Source organism: Phalaenopsis equestris, unplaced genomic scaffold (assembly GCF_001263595.1).
Source record: "Phalaenopsis equestris unplaced genomic scaffold, ASM126359v1 Scaffold000002, whole genome shotgun sequence".
Taxonomy (NCBI): Eukaryota; Viridiplantae; Streptophyta; class Magnoliopsida; order Asparagales; family Orchidaceae; genus Phalaenopsis; species Phalaenopsis equestris.
This window is the reverse complement of record NW_018164444.1, coordinates 28288327-28310456: the sequence shown is the minus strand read 5'-3', so window position 1 is coordinate 28310456 and position 22130 is coordinate 28288327. Positions and strand designations below refer to the sequence as shown.

Below are 22130 nucleotides of genomic sequence, written 5' to 3'. Positions count from 1 at the left end.
TATAGTATACAGTAGAAGATTGTGTGCAATAAAAGAACAATAAATGAATTATTTTTTTATTTACTTTCATTTATTTCTAACTCTGTCATTGTCGGGACCCAAGCCCTAGATGTGAAAAGTGGAAGATTGTATTAGGCAGTCAACAACATGCGTAAAAATTTTGTTAAAAAATCATGACATGAATTCTTTAAATCCTTGTGTAAATGCTAGGACGTACTTTGGAAGCAACGCGCTGTATGACCCGAATACAGGGAAAAGTGTGCAAGGGCAGCTACACTGCGCCCTTGTGAGGGTTCCCAGATCAAGAACGGATGCGGGCAAAGAAGTTCATGAAACAAATATTAGGATAGGATCTTGGAATATAGGTACTCTCATAGGTAAATTAATGGAATCAATACATATTATGATTTTTATTAAGATAAACATCTTATGTATTTAAAAATATTAATTTTGCTGGAGAAAAATTAAGGAGATTGATAATATAGGCTTTGAACTTTGGTATTCAGGTTGGAGTCGCACTAAAAATGGTGTAGGTGCTATCATAGATAAGCATTTGAAAGATAATATAAAAATTAATAGAATTGAAGTTGAATTATAGCCCTAATTGTTGTTGATACTAAAATTTTTATTGTTATAAGTTCATGTTCTCCTCAATTAGGTTTAGATGTAGGTTCAACAAAAAAAAAATTCTGGAAGGCTCTAGAAGAAATTAATGAAATGATACCTTTCGAAAAATGAAAATTTAAATAACATTTTGGTAGAATGGTAGATGATTTTAAAGTTGTTCATAATGGTTACGGTTTTTTAGTGATTAATTAAAAATGTAGATTCATATTAAATTTTGCTTTGACTTATGATTTTATTATTGCTAATATTTTTTTTAAGATAAAAGATAAGCTGTCAAGACTCGGTTTGGGACTTGGAATTAACCAAGACAAGAACATACGGTCATAATTAAGTTTTTTAAATTTCTTTACTATTTAATAAGTAAAAGGGCTTCTAATCAAATTAAATTAAAACAGTATATTAAAATATATCTCGTTGCTGGTTGTCTGCGTCTTTTATAAATATTTTTTCTTCTATCGCTCATCTCTCAGATTGACTTAGAAGAGTAAATGGGATTAGGGAATTAATTATGGGATTAAATAAAATTAAATAAGCTTATAACTTAAAACTTGACATGAAGAATTTTATAAAATTTACTTGGTCCCAATCTGAGAGATGTGAAACCTGAGGTATATATCATAATTGCCAAAAATCTACCCGATTTCTCAAAATTGGGTGCTACAATCTTGTTAATAAAAGTGAATTTATTTAAAAAATAAAAAAATTGAAAAATTCAAAGGCTGATAGAATTCCTTGAAAAGAATTTTTTTTTTGTGCATGCTCATTTTTTTCTCTTTGGTAAGTCTTCATGTCCTCTTGAATTGTATGTCATAAAGAAGTATAGGACCAACTCCTTGGGTGATTGATTTAAGTGCTACATATGACATGAACCACATACTTATTGGTGGAAACTATTCTCTTCCTACAGATGTTGGGATGGTGATAACCATAACACAATAGATGTTGGAATTAAAATTTATTTATAAACTCTTTTAAATGTTAAAACTTATCGAAGACTAAAATTTTATGAAACTTTCTATCGTTATCTGTTTTTCTTAATCGTTATTTGGGTAGAAATATTGAACTTGCAATGTTATGAGTTTGATTACCTCAAAATATGGAGGATTTCAAATAGACATTAGTAAAGTGGATGTTTTATTTCTCAGTGCTTCATATTCAAATAGACATTAGTAAGTATATCATTTTGTGTTATTGTTTTTGCCCTGATCATCCATCCTGTGAACATTTTAATTTATTTTTTTAACAGTAGTTTGTAGTTGAGTTTTTTTTTTTGAGAAGCCTAAAGGCTGATATATTAAAATAGAAAAGATTCATAAAGGTTGTATGAGAGGATTCAATAAATGTACCATATCCACACGGTACAACACACACAAATCCCCAAAAAGATACAAATAAACAAAAAACAAAAAACAAAAACTCACCGAAAATAAGTAGCTAGGGATGAGCCAGTTTAGTCCTGCCTCTGCCTCTAACTCTAGAAAGGGAGCCAACTAACAAATTGTTGAATTTTGTGCCATTACCCGAAGTAACCGTGTATCATCCATCAAATTCCTAAGCTCAAACAGACCTCCATTCTTCTTCTTCCTCCTTGATGTGTGAACCTGCCATTCCTCATCCGAAGACTGACTTATTTGATCAGTTTGGTCAATAGACTGACGAGCATGTATAAGAGGATGAGCCCCTTGCTTCTGACTAACAGTAACATGCTCATTCTGAGGAGGTAGAAATGTCTCATCTCCACCTGATGCTTTCTGAGGATGTGGAGTTGCTATGCTCTCCTAATTATCGAACCAAATATTATCCTTTGGGGGTAAGGATCCTGCAGCAAGGATTGAAGCTATAGGTTGCTCAGCTGAACCATCTGCCAACACATCAGTCCCAAAAACATAAACAATATTGTCAGGGAGGGGGTCTCCGGCAGTGGGAGGGAGAGCTGACAGCGTGTCAACCAATGTTTCAATAGTCGGTGGATTGCACTCGGGAGTGGAGAGACAGGTATATGAAGTGGGGCAGACCCAATAGCATTTTTACTTGGAGGTTTTAAATGCGGATGCAAATGATGACATTGAGAATGAGAGTGTCCAAATATAGGGCAGTGGGTGCAGTAAAGAGGGATCTGTTCGAGTTCTGCTCGTTGCCAAAAGCCCTGATGCTGTGAGCCAATCCATATCTTCCTCGAAAAATGTAGAGTAATACCTCGTTCAATCAAAACTCTGGCTTCAGAAGGCTGACTCAGGTTAGCTGTAGGCATATCAGTTTTGAGGGGTTTACCATATACCATAGCTAAGGAGAAGAGGAACTCTTGATCAAATAGGTGCCCGGGAAGCACAACCAAATAGAAATGGTAGAAGGTCCAACTATAGGGTCAAAATTTACCGTTCATTTTAAAACCTTGATCACCCGGTTATCTATTCGAACGAGTCTTCTTGCAAACATTTGGGCATAATCTTCATCATCTGATTATTGAATGAGAATACGCTGACCGTCCAGTTTACCAATCTTCCAATCCCCTTTTATCTTCATTTGCTCAAAATCTTTTCGAATTAGCTCGAGTTTAGGGTTTCCATAAAGGAACTTACCTATTAAAACTAGCCGGCATGATGCAGCGAGTGTGGAGATCTCCGCCTTAGAAAGGAAGATTGCAGGTTTACCATTTCTACGGGATGCTTTTTTGAGAAACTTGTTGTCAACACCGAGCGTGAAAGCATCGTGGAAACGCTGCGAGAAGATATTTGAAAGAGGATGGAGGGGGGGCGGGGTTATCACCGACAAAGGCGGCGTAGGATAAGCCGCCATCACCGCGACCAGTGCTAACAAATTGCGCAAACCCCACTCTCAGGGGATTGCGACAGGAAGAGAGGTGACTTGCAACAACGACTTGCGAGCGGAGAGGCGAACTACGACCGGAGAGAAGGATCGTCGTCGTCAGGCAGAGAGGCAACTTGCGAGCAAATTCAGACGTCGTCGTAGGGAGGAGACGTCGTCGTCGAACAGAGAGGCGACCTGCAAGCAAAATCAGACGTCGTCGTAGGGTAGGAGACAACGCTCGAGCACAACGAAGGAGAGAAACCCTAAGGCGCGAAACGTCGTGGTCGGAGGAGAATATATATTTATATTTATATATAAAAAAAAAGAAGATATGTTAGCAATGTTATTGCCACCTTTCATCCCTTTTACTGAATGGCTATAAATCCCTTTGGAGGCAAAATTAAAATTTTTGGATGATAATGCAGAACATTATTAGTCATTTTTTAGTTTCTAATTCCAAAGTGAAGCATTCACATGTCATCTTGCATTCATACACAACAACAAAATGGGGTGTCCTCATAGGCATTATTTCAATGGAGAATGTATTTTAAAACTATTGGAGGGAAATTTTCCAGAGTGTAAGCTACATAATAAATAGACATTCTACATAACTTTATGTTATAAATCCCTATGGAGTGCCTGATCTAGGCTTTGGTTCAGTTGAACCGACCACAGGTTCAAGTGGATAGGGTCTCAGTCTAGCAGGAGGCTGAACTGACTGACCCTTCAAGGAGCGGGAACTGCCATCCAAACTTTCCTCACATTTTTTTATTTCTTTGACTATCTTTTTTTTTTTATGTGTGTTTACTGAGTCTAGGTTTAGGTTATGTATTCTTTCAGATTTCTGTTGTAGACTCCTTCGTCTTTCTAGAGCTGTATTCGATGACAGGTGGTGCTCCGGCTGTACCCTGCTCCAAGGTGATGTCTATCGCCTTCGATTCCCTTCTCGCTTTCATCTCTGCACTTACCGCCCTTCTCTTTCGGCAACCGGTCGTTGACCTTCTCCCCACCTACTCCTATCTGCCAACCCTACCTTCTGCTCCCTCTTCTTACACCCCTTATCAGCCACCCAAAATCCCCCCAACCCTTCCCCTGATTCTAACTAGTTGTTACTCCTTTTCTCCTATCACCAAGCCACCATCTCTGCCACGGATATCGCTCATGGACCCTAGCTGGATCTTGATGTTTGTTATGTGTTCATTTTTGTTTTGAGTCTTGATTGTAACCCTAGTTGTTTGCTTAATAATATTTGCTTTTGTTATTGTTGGTTGGTTAATTCCGGTATCAGTGTTTTGCCTAATTCTATCCCTATGTCAACACATCTAATGATATTATATCCATTGTTCCTACATGTCACATCAAAGATACTTTCATTACAAGTGTATATATTTTGTCTATCCCAATTCCTTTATCTCTAACATTATGATGACATGAATAGGGAAATGTTATAAGAGAGAAAGTGTATGTATTGCCAAAAAGCCTAAAAGTGAAATCGCCCATAAGCCTTTGGGAAAGAATGTAGTAGGCTGCAAATGGGTCTTTTTAATTTTTTGAAGTACTAGGCTAATGGTTATGTTGACATATATAAAATAAATTTAGTTGATTGAGACAAGAATGAGCATAGTAAGAATTATGTTTTCTCATGCTGTCCACTAAAGCTGAAAGCTCCAACCCTTCGATGCGAACAATGCTTCCTTTCACTTGGAAAAGGAAATTAATTTGACCATTGCTCCAGATTTTATAAGAAAGTTAATAGTTGATGGATTATATTGACCAAAAATGGACTTGCTTGACCTAATCAATCACTTAGAGTTTGGTTATGGAGGACATCTGTTAATATGGAGAAAAAGCAAAAAAATAATATATGATAGGTAGATCCAATGCAGAATATTGGGCTATGAATAGTTTTTTGTGAATTATTATGGATAGAAATCATTCTAAATGAACTAAGTATCAAGTGGGCAGGACCTATGATGTTGTATGGTGATACTAAATCAATGTTAAACATTGCTCTTTAAACAAATACATCATGATCATATGTAGTATAATAAGATTGACTGACACTTTATTAAGCGAAAATTACGCGAATCATTATCTGTGTATGGTGTGCACTCACGAAGTTAACTTGCAAATATTTTCACTGAAGGACTAAATGGAGTACTTTTTGATGAAACGAGCTCAAAGCTGGGAGTTAAAGACATTCATTCTCCATTTTCGGGGGTTGTGTTATAAACTACAGATTTATGCCGAGGGAATGAAGGTTCTAGGATTCATTATAAAGAAAACAGGGAACCACAAATTTATGCCAGATGAAGGAAATTAGAATTCCTTGGATTCATGCAGGAATATTTGAATTTGTTTCCTTATTTTCTTGCTAGATTATTCTATTTATTAGCGAGCATCAAATCTTTTGTGGAATGAAAAATACTTTCATGTTTCTCATAGAAACACGTTACTTTTGTTCATCTTTTTAATTATATGAATTGCCAAGTCATCTGTTTGGATTAATTCACATATTTTATAGGCTATATTCATCCATGCTATTATCAAATTTGGCATTTTTTTCATTATTTTTGTTTGTGTCATTTGGCGTGTTTTTGGGCTCAAAATTTTTTTTTTTTTTTTTTTTTTTTTTGCGATTTCTTATGGTTCTGTTGAATTACTTTCGTTAAAATACCATTAATTTGCAGTGAAAATGACAAGGACTGCCTCAGATTAGCTGCTGCAGAATTGCTTCTCCAGTTTGCAAGAAGATTTGATTCCTACATTCCATCTATGCTCTTTCATTTAATCGTTGCAAGTGCAAGGGTATGCCTTTTACTACAACACGTTTTATGATAATCTATTTGTTTATATTCGATATATGGTAATCATTATTTTCTGAGGTTAAAATTCCAGTACTGTAAAATTTTTTTTCTGCTTTTCTACTGTAGTATGATATGTCTATTTTCCATTGATTTTAGTTGGTTTGAGAGCGGTGATGCTTTTCCTTTGGAATGTATGCCATGATGGTCATATATTGATTAGATTATTTAATATAGTTAGCTTTAGAGCTGAATTTTGTTAAAACACAGGACTATTGTCTCATATGTAAATGTTTAACTCACTTATAATCCAAAGCTTTTATCCCATTTGATAAACATGTTCCATATGATAAACTTAGCCAAATGCAGTACTCAATGACACCACAAATTTGGCTAATGTCAGCAGACTCGTAAACTTACTAGCTGCAGACCTCATGATTTGATAATCGAATTTGACTAGTCTACCTGACTGTTTATCCTAGTTTATCCAAATCTAACATTGCGAGCTGGTATTCTTAAATCAAGAAATGTTCTTGCTTTTAATGTCAAAATTTTCCAATACATTAACCTAGTATATATTGACGCAGGGTTGCTAAGTCTGAACCGGTCTAAGGTTCAACCAGGGGGAGTGCTGCTGCCTCTTTCCTATATATATATATATATATATTTGAGAAAAGCCCAAAGGGCTGATTTTATTGAAAAAGAAAAGATACATACAGGGTGTATGAGAGAGCCTAAAAGAGGCGCCTCCCCATATAATACAACGTACAATAAAACCCCAACAGAAATGGATACAGACTCAGAAAAAAAAAAACATACAGAAAATAAGTAGCTAGGGACGAGACATTTTTGTCCCGCCTCTTCCTCTAGTTTTAGCGCTGGAGCCAGATAACAAACTTTGAAGTGTCGTGCCATTATCAGGAGTAACCAAAGTGTCATCCATTAAGTTTCCAAGATGGAGTGTGCTCTCAGACTTTTTTTTCCGCCGAGAAGTGTAAACCTATCATTCTTCATCTGAAGATTGGCTCATGCGATCCTCTGTTTGATTAGATGGTAGAACCGTAGTAGAAGGAGAATCAGTCGTTGCAACAGCGATAGGTTTAGTGTGTAATGTCACCTCTGCACCTGATGCTTCCTGAAGAGGAGCTGCAGTGCTATTTTAATTTGCAGTCTGAACATTATCTCTTGTAGTATGGTTAGAGGAAGTTGCAATTACATCAGATACCAAATCTTGTCTTGTGGTGAGTCCCTTCTCAAGTGGAGCCAATGTGTCTAGAGAAGTGGTGCCTTGCTTTTGACTATTGATTCTCAACTGTGGGTGCAATCTAAAATATTTCTCTTACGAGTGTCCAAACATCTTGTAGTTTTTGCAGTAGTGAGGTTTTTGTTCCATAATGATTTTTTGCCAATAATCATTGTGAGCTTAGCCTTCCATAATGATTTTTTGCCAATAACCATTGTGAGCTTAGCTAAACCAGATTTCTACATCTGGTAGTGTAATATTTCTTTCAATCAAAATCCTTGCAGTAAAAGGCCTTGAGAAATGAACTGTAGCTGTGTCTACCTGCATAGGTTTTCCAAGGATAGTCCCAATTCCATATAAGGTAAGTTAGTCAAAGAATTGAAGCTTGAGTTCAGGTAATGAGAACCAGATAGACACAAATGGGAGTTCTTGACTGGGATTAAAATGAGGAGTCCATTTGAGCAACTTTATAGGTTTGCCCTGAATTGTGATGAATTTAATTGAGAAAATCATTGTGTAGTCTTCTTCTATGCACAGTTGTATCATAACATGTCTTGCATCGAGAAGACCCATCTGCCAATCCTCAACTAGTTTGAAATATTCGAAAACCTTCTTGATAATCTCCGTCTTTTGCGACCTAATTGGAACTTGCCAACTAATGTAAAGTTGTGTTTTTCTGCAAGAGATGAGATTTCAGGGTTAGAGAAGAATAATGTTGGTTTGTCCGCCTTTTTCCCAACTTTTTTAATGAGATTGCAATATTTATGTCCTGCAGCAGAATCATGGTACGTTTGGGGGAATATTAGACTGCAAGGATTATCATCGACCAGGGCAACGACGTAGGAAAGCCCTGAGGCCATCAGTGTGGTTTAAACAAGACACAGTAGCAGCAACAGTACAACTGGCGCAGCTTGGCTACCGCCAGCCCAAGTCTGCACAACCACAGCAGACGAAACAGGAGGCGTTTAGCAGGTTCAAGCGACTTTGGTTGAGCAGTCAGCGTTGTGTCCTGCCGAGGAGACGCAGGGCCCAGTCGAAGTCTGCACAGGGCGTCGAGCAGGTTCGAGTGACTCTGACAGCAGTCGGTGTTGTGCTCTGCCAAGGAGACGCAAACGACGACGAAGCAGTGCGAGATGAGACGCAATCTGCGACGCCGGAGGATACTTGCGAGAAGACATGGCCAGCAACCGACGAAATAGGAGCAAACGAGGACAATAGAGAAGCCGGAGGTTAATTTCTGGGTTTCGCCGTCGGGCGCTAGTAGAGTTCGCCACCATGTTCCTACTTATATATATATATATATATATGAGTTATTGTAATAACTGGATTTTAAATAAAAGAATAAGATAATAATAATATTAAATAAATAACTGTAATATAATATAATAATAATAAACTAATAAATTGAATTGTTAGGACGATTTGTTATGTGAAGTCGAGTTGGGAAGGCTATCTCTCGATCGTTAGCCTTATAATATAATAATAAGGCTATCTAAGAGATGAGAGAGGTGAAGTCAAAGGTGAAGGAGCTTAACCAGTGTTCTGCTCACGTGTGCATAGAGGAAGGAGAGGAAGATGAAGACTATGGCTGTTGTATGGGTCACACGAGATCAAAAAATACGAGATGGAAGACTCGTGCACGTACTTTTGAAGGACAAACTACTACTGAAGGAGAAGGGAAGTGGGAAGTGGGGATCTCACGGTATTGTGCATGAAAGGTAGAAGACATTGTGTCGTGCTTGTCTACAGAGGAAGGAGATGCGCTATTCTTGCGAGAGGAACAAGAGCCTCATGTGTTGTTCTAGATCTAGCTGAGACCGAAGAGAGGTGAAAGAAGAGAGCTAGCATGCGAGAAGAAGAGGGGAGCTGAAGCTTTAGCGTGTGCTACTCTGTTGGGTTCGTCGGGACCGAAAGAAACATAGGGCACCAAAAACTTTATAAGGTAAATTTAATGTTTTAGTAAGTTAATATATTTTATTATGAATAATTATATAAATGCGTGTTAGATTGTGTGTATGTTTAATGATAATATTAATGAATTATTTTATTTGATATCAAAGCTCTAACAAATAGTGAATAACAAATAGTATTTGATATCAAAGCTCTAACAAATAGTGAATTCTAATTTTAACAAATAGTGAATTCTAATTCAAACGAGAAGTTGAGAGCATACGAGTTAAGTGGGAGATCGTTTGGAGCAACTTATATGGTAATTATTATTGCTAGATTGTTATTATAACAAATTATATAATTATTTAAATTAATGTTATTAAATTTTTATGTAATCAGAAAGAGTGAGTGTAAATGGTTGATAAATTCTCAGATTTTGAGGAAGGCTAAGAATCATAACGTCATATGAGATTGGTGTTTTTAATCATTCTTATGTACTTAACTAAGGTAACTGCATTAAATCTTTCTTTTAGAATAAAATTCTTATAATTATATGCACATTTATTTGGTTTATGTGCTAGTAAGTGACGTGAAGGGATAGATATTTTATTGGTCTTTCAAAAACAAAGGTGAGTAATTATCTTTTTTTAATATATTAAATTAATATTTTAGTAAATGAAGAATTGTTTTTTTAAATGATTTAAAATAAGAATTTCAGCTATATCTTGCATATTGAAAGTCTGAAATGTCATGAGAGATGAGAGAAAAATAACTTATATATGAATGTACATTTTAAAAGATTTTAATTAATATGAAATGTTAAGAATTAAGTTATACAAGATAACCCCCAGACCGTACTAACAAGGGATGCTATGTACCCGTGCTTGTTAAAGGAAATAATGAAAGTGTACTTTTGGGTATAATTTGAGGGTATCTTTGGTTACATTTTAAATGTACTTTCGGGTACATTTTCTTGAGGGCATCTTCGAGCATTTTTTTTAGAATAATTTCAGGCATGATGGTAATCCTGCAGGGTATCTTTGGTTACATTTTAAATGTACTTTCGGATACATTTTCTTGAGGGGATCTTCGAGCATTTTTTTTATAATAATTTCAGGCATGATGGTAATCGTGTTATGACTATTAAAGATGTTAAAGTGGTAAATACTTAAAGTGGAACGGGGTTAGATAAAATTAAAACGAAAGTTTATGTTTTTTATATATTAATGAGCTGCATTTTTATAGGTCATTCATGCATAGCATAAGAATAATAATTTACTGCATATTTAGATTATAACTACTCATTATGTGAAACTTACTGTTGAAATTAATATTTTTCTTTTAGCAGAAGAAAAACTTTAGGTTGATATGTCTGATTGGAGATATTTGGTTTACAGGAGGAGGGTTGCTACTGATATGTATTAGTTAAATTATGTTTTTTGTTTCTTTTTACAGTTTCTTTCTGATATTGATATACTGTTCAGTACTGGTTTGGGCTATCGTTTTCAATTTATGGTATTATTTTTTGATGTTAAATTTTATTGCACTTTGTAGATTAGTGACTTTTTATTTATTAAAAGTTTCTAAAAAAATATTGTAGAAAGTAAAATGAAATGTTTATATCGTCCTATCGTTGTTCCCACTTTAAGTAATTTTAAGCACCGTGTGGGGACATGACAATTTTTCTCATTTTAGGGTTTTGTTTGAGATTTTTGTTTGAGATTTTTGTTTGGACAACCTTCGACGTCCACCCTTTTCTCTTCTAGTAATGTATCTGACATCGAGAAGGTGTTCTAACTATAACTCTTCTCGAGGCGGTGTGCATCTTCTACTTTTCCTACTTGCTTCCCCCTTCTTGTTGCCGCCTACGCCCACTACACCTCCTTTGTTGCAGTCTTCAGTCCACCCATCCCTCCATGATGATTTCTTTCACCCGTGATATCCAGCACTATCGATCTCCCTCCACTCTCGCAGATCCCGTAACTTGCTGCCCCATCCCATCCCTCTGTTTTTTGTTGCCTCCACACAGTTTCTATTGTCGCTTCCTCCACTTCCCCCCTTTCCTAGCTGTGCCTGATAGCCGCAACCCCTGCTTGCCATCCTTGCTATAACCAAAATACCATTTTCCCACATCTTGCACTAGTCCAACCTATAAAAACCCCCTCCACCTATCGCTACCCAACTCTGCTCCCTTGCCACCTTTCCTCGAGTTTTTTCGCCCCGCTCTAGCAGGATATTAGTGTGTGTTGTTTTCTGCTTTTTTTTGGTCCTGTATGTAACTCCATTGCTTGATTAACAAAATTATGCTTTCGATCAAGTTTCAGATTAACTCCAGTATCGTTTGGTACTAGAGCTAGCTTAACCCTAGTCCTATCCGAGTGTTTCCTAGCATCTAACTTACTGCTCCATAAAAAATTTTCTTTTATATTTCCAAATCATAGCCAAATGTTGTTCTAACCCTGAATTGCCTTTGCTTATTTTTAAGATCAGCAACCCTAAAATTATTTTTAACACCAACTTTCACCTCCTAACTCTATACCCTAGCCATGCCAACAAGGTGATAAATGCCTGAGTCTGCTCTGGAAATATTGCATTTAGCTTTTCGAAATAGTTATAAGAGAGGGTCCATAGGACACTCAAAAAATGATGTGTTGGGCAACCCTCTCCACATCCAAAAAAGCATGATCATAATTAGAGTTTGTCCCCTCAAAAGTGCTATGCAAAGTAGGCTGAGCACAAGAATGAGCTGCTTTATTGCAATTCCTAAGAGTAAAAAAGATATCTTTTTTGAATTCTGTAAGGAACGCAAGATCCACACCCAGCTCCGGTTGTCTTCTCTAAGTAATATATTCTTCATGCTTTGGCGAATCAGATCGATAAGGTTGGCATTGTCACCATCAATGATAAGTCATTTGTACTCCAACATCCAAGGTTGGGCCGTATGGTGCCCCATTGCTTGAGGAGATTCATGCCCGAGCCTATCTGTGTTTGTGTGATTTTTTTTTGCATTAAAATGACAAAAAATGGTACAAATTACAAAGGCTGCTAAGTAGCTGGTTCACAAAAAATTCTATCCCTATCCACAAAAAATAATGGATGACTATTATGTAAATGTCTAATCATAAAACTATCCTGTGAAATAAGCTGTGTACAAAATGTCTCACTTCATTGTTAGTTTGTGCCATGTGCGAGAAAAGTACGTTCCGGAGGTCGGCCAGAGACGTTAAGTTTGAAGTCCTGATCACTTTGCCGCCCCCAAAAGGCTCTCTCCATAGATTGCCGCAAGGCATCCACCACATTATTGTAATCACCTTCCACAATAATACCATTCATCTCAAACATCCATGCTTCCACAATGGAACCAAGATGAGTACCGCTTCCATTTACACACTAGAGCTGTCCCAATGCAATAATTGTCATCGTGCCGCAACTGCACTTGCCTGTTTCATCTTTGGTATTCATTTGTTATGATCATACATGTAATATATGAAATGTCTATGTGTTTACTATAGATATTATACTAAGAAATGTCATAAAGAATGTTTTGTAAAAACTTTTACATGAGTTGCTTGTAAGTACGCTATGTAGGGATGTTGTATTTTCGATTCCTAGCATTCAGGCGACGACGAAACTCTAGAAACCTTTGTAATTAGATATTGACAGAACGTAAGGAACTGTCAGTATCAGATCGACTATTGTTAACTGCTATTTTGGGAGGACCAACCTCTATCATCAGTTTACATGGATTTTGGGGCAGGGTGACGACTCATGCTATGATAGAACATGAAAATAGTTGAGGCTTATGATAACACTGTTATGATTACATTACCTTGAACATGCTTATGACGATATGTTTTATATAATAATCATGCTTTTTTCATGTTCTATACGATTCTAGCATGTTGTGATTTATGCGTAGGTATGTACAATTTTATACGAGCATGCACTTTATATCTTTTTTGTGTATAAAATTATATTTTAGGTTTGATTATTTCGTTGAGCTCGTTAATTCTCACTCTATGTTGTTTTTCAGGAAGGGGCAATGAGCACCAGGGTGAGTAGCCAAATCTGTCTTGTACAAATTTTGCATCTATAGTTTTGGTAGTTTGCATAACTTTTGGGTACATACTTTTATTATGTTAGATTTAATAGCTCTATATAGATATATGCTTGGATATGATTTTTCTCATTTTTTGAGTATGAATAAAAATGAATTATGAAATGCAATGTATCATATTTATTTGCGGTAATTTAATTAGACTATTTCATCACATATTGAATCATGAGTTTGCAATTCAGCACGTGTGTTGGTGAGAATTTAGTCCGACCCAATTATTCATCTCTGTCGCGCCTCAGCCGACCCTTAAAGTGGTGTCAATTGGGGTGTAGCAGGAGTTATTCTCGATGGTGACTAGGAAAATTGAAGAGGAGAATGGGATGAGAATTTCAACCCCTTCCATACGGAGGATATCAGTGATGAAGAAGAAAGACTACGACGTTTCATAATCCAATATCAAAGGAAGCCTAGAGAGGAGAAATCTTTTGGAGGACATAGACTTTGGAATAAAGGTGGATTTATTAGTTGAAATGACTTCAGATGAGTTTATCAAATGACTGCAATTAGTTGAAAGATCTTTGAGTACAAAGAGGTGCCCGTAAATAAAACGGTGAAGCTTGCAGCTATCAAATTGAGAAAGAGTCTGCTTGTGGAGGGCCAACTTGCACAGACAGATGAAAAGAGATTGTAGTAATAAGATTTTAAAGGGGGAAAAGATGAAAGTCATGCAGTGAAAATACTTTCTACCTCACTACCACCAAGATATGTTTATGAGAGTCCGCCTGCACCCGAGAAACCTATCAATAGAGGAATTCACGACGCAGTTTGACCAGTTACAATGAAGTGTGATTTGGTTGAGCAATAGGAACACAACACAATCCATTATTTTTGGGGATTGAAGCGCGATATTAGCAGTGTAGTGCAATTGTTACTTTATTATTCACTTGAGGATGTTCGAACCTTAGCATTGAAAGTGGAAAGACAACATAAATAGAGCAGCTAACCACCACCAGTCAGACAACTACCCAAAGTTAGAGACACCAGCAATAGCACGCCTTAGAGAGTTAAGAAGATTAGTTCGGATAATAATAGAACCACCCTCAGTCAGAAGAAGCCTGAGAAGAGTAGCACACCTACTACAATTCCCACTTGAAAATGCATCAAATGTACCTTATCTCCAGTTGCTCCATGAGTTCAGTCGTGTTTTTACCGAGCAGGGCACCCTGTAGGAGGTTAATGTCTGGGAGATCGATGAGGAATAGGTGTATCATCTTCCACCAAATGAAGGAGAGTCACTCGTTGTTTGACGGTCCCAATAGACGAGGATACGGGGGATTCGTATTGGCTTTGTCACAATATATTCTACACCTATTGTATCGTGAACGAGAAGATATGCTGTCTCATCATCGATGGAGGGAACAGTAAGAATGTGACATATATACAAGTGGTGAAGAAGTTGGCTCTCGTGATTCAAAGGCACTCTCATCCATATTCTCTAACTTGACTGAAGAAAGAAAACAGGGCTAGGATTGACTGGAGGTGCCAAGTGGATTTTTTAATTGGGAGCGAACTGTAGGATCAGGTGTGATGCAATGTGGTTCTCATGGATGCATGCCACCTTTTGTTGGGAGATCAAGGCAATTTGATCATAGTACTCATCACAATGGATTCAAAAAGACCTACTCCATCAAGGAAGGAAAACACATTATCCTACTTCCTTTTGCAGAGCTCGAGTTCACATAAGTCATACACCTTTTGTTGGGAGACTGTGGCAATTTGATTGTAGGACTCATCACAATGGATTCATAAACACCTACTCCATCAAGAAAGGGAAGCACATTATCCTACTTAGTTTGGCAGAGCCTGAGTTCACACGAGCCCTTTCTAGCAAAGTCGCATCGGCGGGGTTAGTTCTGGTGATTACAGAGGATAATATGATAGAGACATCGACTCTAGTCACGAGACAATAACGACATAAGGTATTTTAGGTCATCACAGTCCATACCTGACCACCATGGTCTTTACCATTCGAGAAGGTTCAGGTTAGTTTCTGTTATGACCTGATTCGGGGCTTGGAGTTAACCAAGACGAGATCGGACGGTCGCATGGTAGAAATCAATTCATGTTATTCTAATTCTATCACTAACAATTTAATATTCAATTAATACATAAAAGAGCCACTAAAGAAAACAATTAAAATTAACAAGCAAAAATTTGTACATTTCTGGTTGTTCTTTCCTTCTATATATATTTGCTTCTTTTATTCATCTTGTTGAAATGTCTAAAGCCTAAAAATAATATTAAATGAACATAATGAGTTATTCAAAGATAAACTGGGAGTAATCACACTTCTAAACTACAGTAATTCATAAAAAAAAATTCAATATGCATGTTGGTCTTTTATATAGTTATAAGAAAACTTATAATATAGTGGTCTTTCATATCTTCTTATAAGCAAATAATAAGCAATTTAATATATTCTTAGAAGTAATTTGATATATGTTTTTAACTAATTTCATATATGCATATGCATGCATCAATATCCTTTTTAAATTAAAATAGCCAATGTTCTATAAACATTTACTTTAGCTTTACTTTTACTTTATACATATACACTTATCTCTGTGAGGATCACTGTCAATAAAACTTAACACGCACTTAGTCGATATTGTCCCGTCGGCTCCCATCGGTATAGCAGTTAGCGATCTACACATCACAATTCTCTATGTTGGAAAGGTCCTTACCTGCCCCTGATCGATATTATCTCATAGGCACAGTGTTTAGTAATGTAAACATTATAATTGTCTGGGAATGTAAGCTCTGGTTTATTTGCTTCTGATTGATTTTATCTCGTCGACACAGTGGTTAGTGAACTACCTATCATAATTGTCTGAGGTGGTAGAAAAACTCTACCCGCGTAGGTACACTGTCTTCTTCTGTCTGTATCATTAGGGGGTGAAATCCTATTTTGAACATGCACATATAAGCTATTTTATTTTTCATTTATATATTTTTCTGAGACGTCTTTTTGCATCTACTAACATGCATTTTTATTTTGCTTACAACTATTCATCAAACATTTCTTTCATATCATTCATATATCGAGCTTGTGCATATCTCTTATTTATATCTATCTCATGCATAGTTTTTACTTTTATCATGCATGTAGTTTCTACATGTCTATCTTATATGTTTATCTTACATATAATGTTTTTATAAATATCTTTTATCTCATGTGTATCTTTTATGCCTGTACATTGTTTCCTATTATGCTTATTATGTATATATGTCCTATCAATATGAAGGATCTGATTAAATTAGGACATACGTGAAGTTAAACATATAATCTGAAGTAAAGAAGATTACTAAAATTTAGAAAATACAATTACTAACCTCAGTTGCCGCGCTAAACTCTTAATCTTCGATATCTAGCTAGAGGTTGCGATGAATTTTACGTTGAGCGTAATAACCTATAAAACATAATATTAAACTTTAAGATTCAAGTAATTTATGTTAATCAAATTAATTTTCTTTACTTATGATTAATCAACCTGAACTTTATAGGGTCGTATTACGGTGAATGTCCACACTCTCGCCTCGAACTTGTCGCCCCAGTAAACAACCTAGAATCCGTAATTAACTTTAGATTTAAAGTTATTTTGGCTAATAAAATAATTTATTCAAAAATATAAATGATTGACTAAAATATACCTTAAAGAGCCTTCTTGGCAACCAACTCTTCTCTGAAGCTGCAAAGTCTTCTTCCCTCTTTTTCCTATCTTCTCAAACTTACCTTTCCTTCTGCTGATTTTGTGATAAAGTCCTTACAGAGACTCACAAACTACATTTGACACTTTCATCACAGATCAGTTCCTCCAATGGTTATCGTAAATGAATAATATTCGAAAATCGAGGCAAATTTCAAATGAAAGTGTGTGGACGAAAAGTGTTTCCTCAAATGTCGTGGAAAAGAGATTCACACTTACAAAAATTACCCCTTAGCCCTAAACCGCATCTTGCAGCTTTCTCCGTGCCGCTCGCTTCTCTGCTAGTTCGCGGCCTTTGCACAGTAGCGAGGGTCATGAGCTCTACTTCTCCCGAGCAGACCAACAAAAGGCGAGTGAACGAGGAGAATCAAGATCACAATAGAGAGTAGGAACGATTCGGGAGGAGTAATCGAAGCTCTGAACTCATTCTGCCCCACGTAAGGAATAAAAAGGCGGAAGTTGGTGGGTTGTAGTGCTAAGGATTAGCGAAATAATTAAGGTTAATTAAACTCATAACTTCATTTTATATCTCCCAAACCATTCATAATTTGCATATGATGTTTTATATCAAATTACTCAGTTTAACGTTTAGAATTTTATAAATTTATTTCTATTGAAATTCAAGGGATCAAAAGATTGAGGTATATTTTATGTTGTTAAAATTGTATCAAAATATTCATAAGTTGGTTATTACATTTTCACATCAGATCAGGCTGAGCTAATCTTGGGCTACGTAGGGATTCCATCACTATATTCGTGACACGGAAGTTCTCACCGGATCAATAATGAGCCTCTAGAAGGTTCGATCGAGATGGGTGTGTGCTCGCATGGACAAAGATCCTCCGATGTTTTGGGAGACAATGTAACCATTTGTGGGATCTAGGTGTTACCAGAATTGCAGACGAAGAATCAAAAGCTTTGACAAATGAAGTCGAAGCTCTCCTAAACCATTGACACTAACGCGGGGTTGTTGAGGCTGAACCGGTTCAGGGTTCTGCCAGAGGTTTGTAGGTTTAGTAGGACTGCTTAATCGACTGACCTTATATATATATGCATGCGTTATTCTCTTTTTATGGTTAGTTTTGGTTGATTTTTCTGTTTGGACTGCCTATGTCATCACCCATTTTCCCTTCTAGGGCTGTATTCGATGACGACAAGGTGCTCCAATTATAACCGGTTATGAGGTGGTGTATAACATGAATTCTATATACTTTAAGGTTATGTTGAGTAATAGGAAATATAGAAAGGTCTTGGAACTTATGTGCAAGAATTTATGGGCTCTATGAATGCCAAAGTTATTAATCAAGAAACATATTTTTTCCTTTACAAAATCAATTTTTAATGCCTATTATTTTTTGATTTATATAGACTTCTAGCTTTTGTATGGCCCGCTAACATCTTTATAATGCTATTAATTTTTTAATAATCATTATAATCCTCAATATTATTTATCTTTTATCTTTCTTTATAACTGCTTTTCTTTTTATTACGAGCTTTACCACAATTACTCTACTACCATGTCTCTTAATTTACATATAATATGCTTTTTATATATTTGAAAACTTCTATGTCAGTATCCATCATATCTCATTTCAATTTGGGCTTAATGAATTCTTATTTGTCTTATATCTTTCATCTTCTTATCCTCAGATAATTATTTTCTTAATAATTTTTTTTTCATACTTCTTAGCTTTTAACTTCTACTATATATTACACTGTTAAACATGTGCCATCGATCATATTACATTAATTACTTAAAAGTTAATTTTCCTTTTGTTATAAGATCCCTATTTGAGACTTGATAATTTTATTTTTGAAGTAATTTAATGTACTTATCATTTTTAGATGTGTTTTCTATTACACGATTACATCTTATTATGGGGTCAATTATGGCTTCTTTTCCTAATGAATTTCTCTATCCTGTTTCATACTCTCCATGAAACCTCATATAGCCTATTTGGTTTCAAAAGACAATTAATATATTCTCCTTTTTATTTACTGTGTATTTATTTTTGACATGGGACTTATTTGCATCGATTTGGTCTTAACTTATGCAATAATAGCAATTTCAATTTCAAGAGAAGTGAACATATTCTTCTAACTATTGAGGATGTATTTATTTTAAAATACAGTTTTTTATTTGGCAACAATTTGGTCTAAACTTACCCATACATGACTATTTTCATCCTGCATTGAACTAATCAGCAAATCCAAATATAAAAAAGCAAAATATGTATCTTTTGGGATAAGATTAGGAAGAAAATATTGGACAGAAGACAAAATAAGCATGCGAGCCTCTTACATTTTTATGATCAGTTAAATGGAAAGAAAAAATAATCAAATGAATGGAGAGGTTTAGGTGCTAAATTGATTAAAGAAATTATCGTGCAAAACAAAAACTTCTTAAATAATCTTGTAGGGCTATTTTAATAGTTTTATCTCCTTTTGAATCTTTATACCCTTCGAAGTAAATCAAACTTACCTTTTTTTTTCTAATATATTAATTACATTTGATTTTTTATATCTTCATCAAAATTTGGTTTAATTCTATTTTTGTAATTCTGACACAAATGTAACAATCCGAATGCTCTTCCATCGAGATATTGTTCGCTTTGGCTTAAGAGCCTCATGGTTTGAAGAAAGCTTCGATTGATACCTCTGATAGATAGCTGTAAATGCAAAGCTTTACCCAATTACATTAGCAGAAGTGAGCGAGCATAAAGGACGCAGCAAGAGCGGTGGGTTCATGTTTAATCCTTATTGTGGATGCAACTCGAGCAACATTTGTTAGAGATCCATAGAAGACGCAACATCAGCCACAACTAGAGTTGAGGAAAGGATTGGGCATGGACTCGTTGTTGCAGAGGGGTCTAGAGAGAAAAGACTCATATCCAATACAAAACCCCTTCCCATCCATCACTAAAAGAAGGAGAATAACAAAGGAGGATCCCAAAATGCATATTGGATATGTCACTTCATAATGGCAGAGGTGCGAGATGCCATAAAAGACATCAAAGATAGGTTAGCATAAAAAACGATGCAAAGGAATTTGAAATTGTGCGAGCAAAGACCGGAAGGTTGTATTAAAGTGTTCTTGATGATTAAGGGCAAATGCTGTTGATGGTGGATTTGCTACCGTAGAGTGCAATAACTCACAGTGGTTGTGTTATGCCTATTTAACAACATACACAAGTCACTTGGATAAAATGACAAGCTGCATGGAGGGCCACTAGGAAGCCTGAGTGATGGTTACTGGGACATGTGATTTCTATTAGATGACATGCAATGAGCTGCAAGAAAATAGTAGGGCATGCGATAAATGGGCTGCCAAGTTTTGTATGCTTTTTAATAATTACGCACGAAGCTTTTTTATATAAAGATAAAATATTATATCAAGAAAATGTGTGATGGTTACTGGTATAAAATGACAAAATGCATGGAGGGCTGTTAGAGAGGGATATTACACCTTCCATATGTAGAAGAAATCTGTCAAGGTCTTCTGCTGCAAGGATTTTAATAGAGAGTGATGTTACACTTCCATATATTGAAGAAATCTGACTTGACACTGTCACAATGGTTACTGACAACAAATCATTAAGAAATAAAAACCTTACTACTGCAATCATTGTAAGATATTTGGTCACACACATGATAAATGCTTCAGATTACACTACAAGTTGAAACTTATTATTTTCATATAGCTGAATATAGATAATCATATGACTGAACAACATGCAAAGGAAGCATCTATTCCTGAACATGTTAATTCTGTCAGTGCTACTCTAGAGACAACTTTAGATCCTACAACTTTATTGGAACCCGTTGTTACCAAAGTTAACCAGACAGATGAGCTGCTTGCTCTCCATTCCTAACACTGGAAACATTCCTACACAGCCTGATAATTCTCGTAGTAAACCTGATAAGAACCCACCTCTAAGAAAGACTATTGAGACTACTAATCCCTCTCATTTGGTTGTCTTAGATGTTCACCCAAATGAGTTGACACCACTTATTGTTGTTGGGGAAAGTACTCATACATTGGAGGAATGCCAAGGTCAAGGTGTATTCTCCACTGAAAATCCAATAAATGATTAGCTGGAATAACAAGTGGAAGATGAATGGTAGGTTCAAAAATATAAGAGGAAGAGAAAAGGAATGCCTCGACTCCAAAATCTCCAAGATGGCAGTTTGATCGTCTCAGGTGGAAGCTCCCTTCATAGTTTGTTGCTGGACTCCATTCCTAGAACTAGGGGGAGGGGGAGAGGAAAATGCTCCCATCATGGTTGACTTCCTCTACTCTTGTTCAGCGCGCTTCTATGATTTCACGAAATCTAATTTTTTGGGTAACAATTGTACATTTTAGGTACCTTTTTGAGTTTTGTATGCCTTGTGAGTAAGTTCCTACCACTCGCTCAATAAAACCTTTATATCGACTTTCCATCAATGAAATTTTTATTTTGGCAAAAAAAAAAGTATTTCTGTAAAAATGACAGACATACCAGCAGGGAAGGTGAGTGCAGAGGTTATCTTGTGTTTTTTCATTGGAGGCAAAGCAATGATATGCTTGCGGAAGACAACAAAGAAAAACATTGTAATTTAACGTAATAAGTTTTAGCCCATTGAAATATCTTCTTATTATTCTGTTACTTGGTTTCCGTTTTGGTCTACTAAGCTGAAGATAGTTCATTATTTATTGCCCTTTTCCCGCATCTAAAATCATTCTTTTTATTCATGTTATGCTTGTTTCAGGATCCTTCATTAACTGTGCGGAAGATGTTTTTGCACAAAGTCCATAAACTTTTGAAAGCAAATCTGATCCCGCCAAGATATGCATGTACTTTTGCATTGGCTTCTACTGATTTCATTGGTGATGTCCGGGCTGATGTAAGTGCTATTTACTTCGCCACGCACTGCTTCTGAAATTTTTTGAGGTG

At 36.0% G+C, this 22130-nt stretch overlaps 1 protein-coding gene across 4 annotated transcripts in view; it reads left to right on the top strand.

The window, feature by feature from the left end:
• LOC110023438 (sister chromatid cohesion protein PDS5 homolog B) overlaps positions 1-22130 on the top strand; it is a 171446-nt gene that overhangs the window by 119398 nt on the left and 29918 nt on the right. For all 4 annotated transcript variants that reach the window (XM_020722879.1, XM_020722887.1, XM_020722862.1 and 1 more), the window contains 2 exons: positions 6126-6243; positions 21946-22080. In XM_020722879.1, the coding sequence (XP_020578538.1) occupies positions 6126-6243; positions 21946-22080 (253 nt within the window). The remainder of the gene's footprint in view (positions 1-6125; positions 6244-21945; positions 22081-22130) is intronic.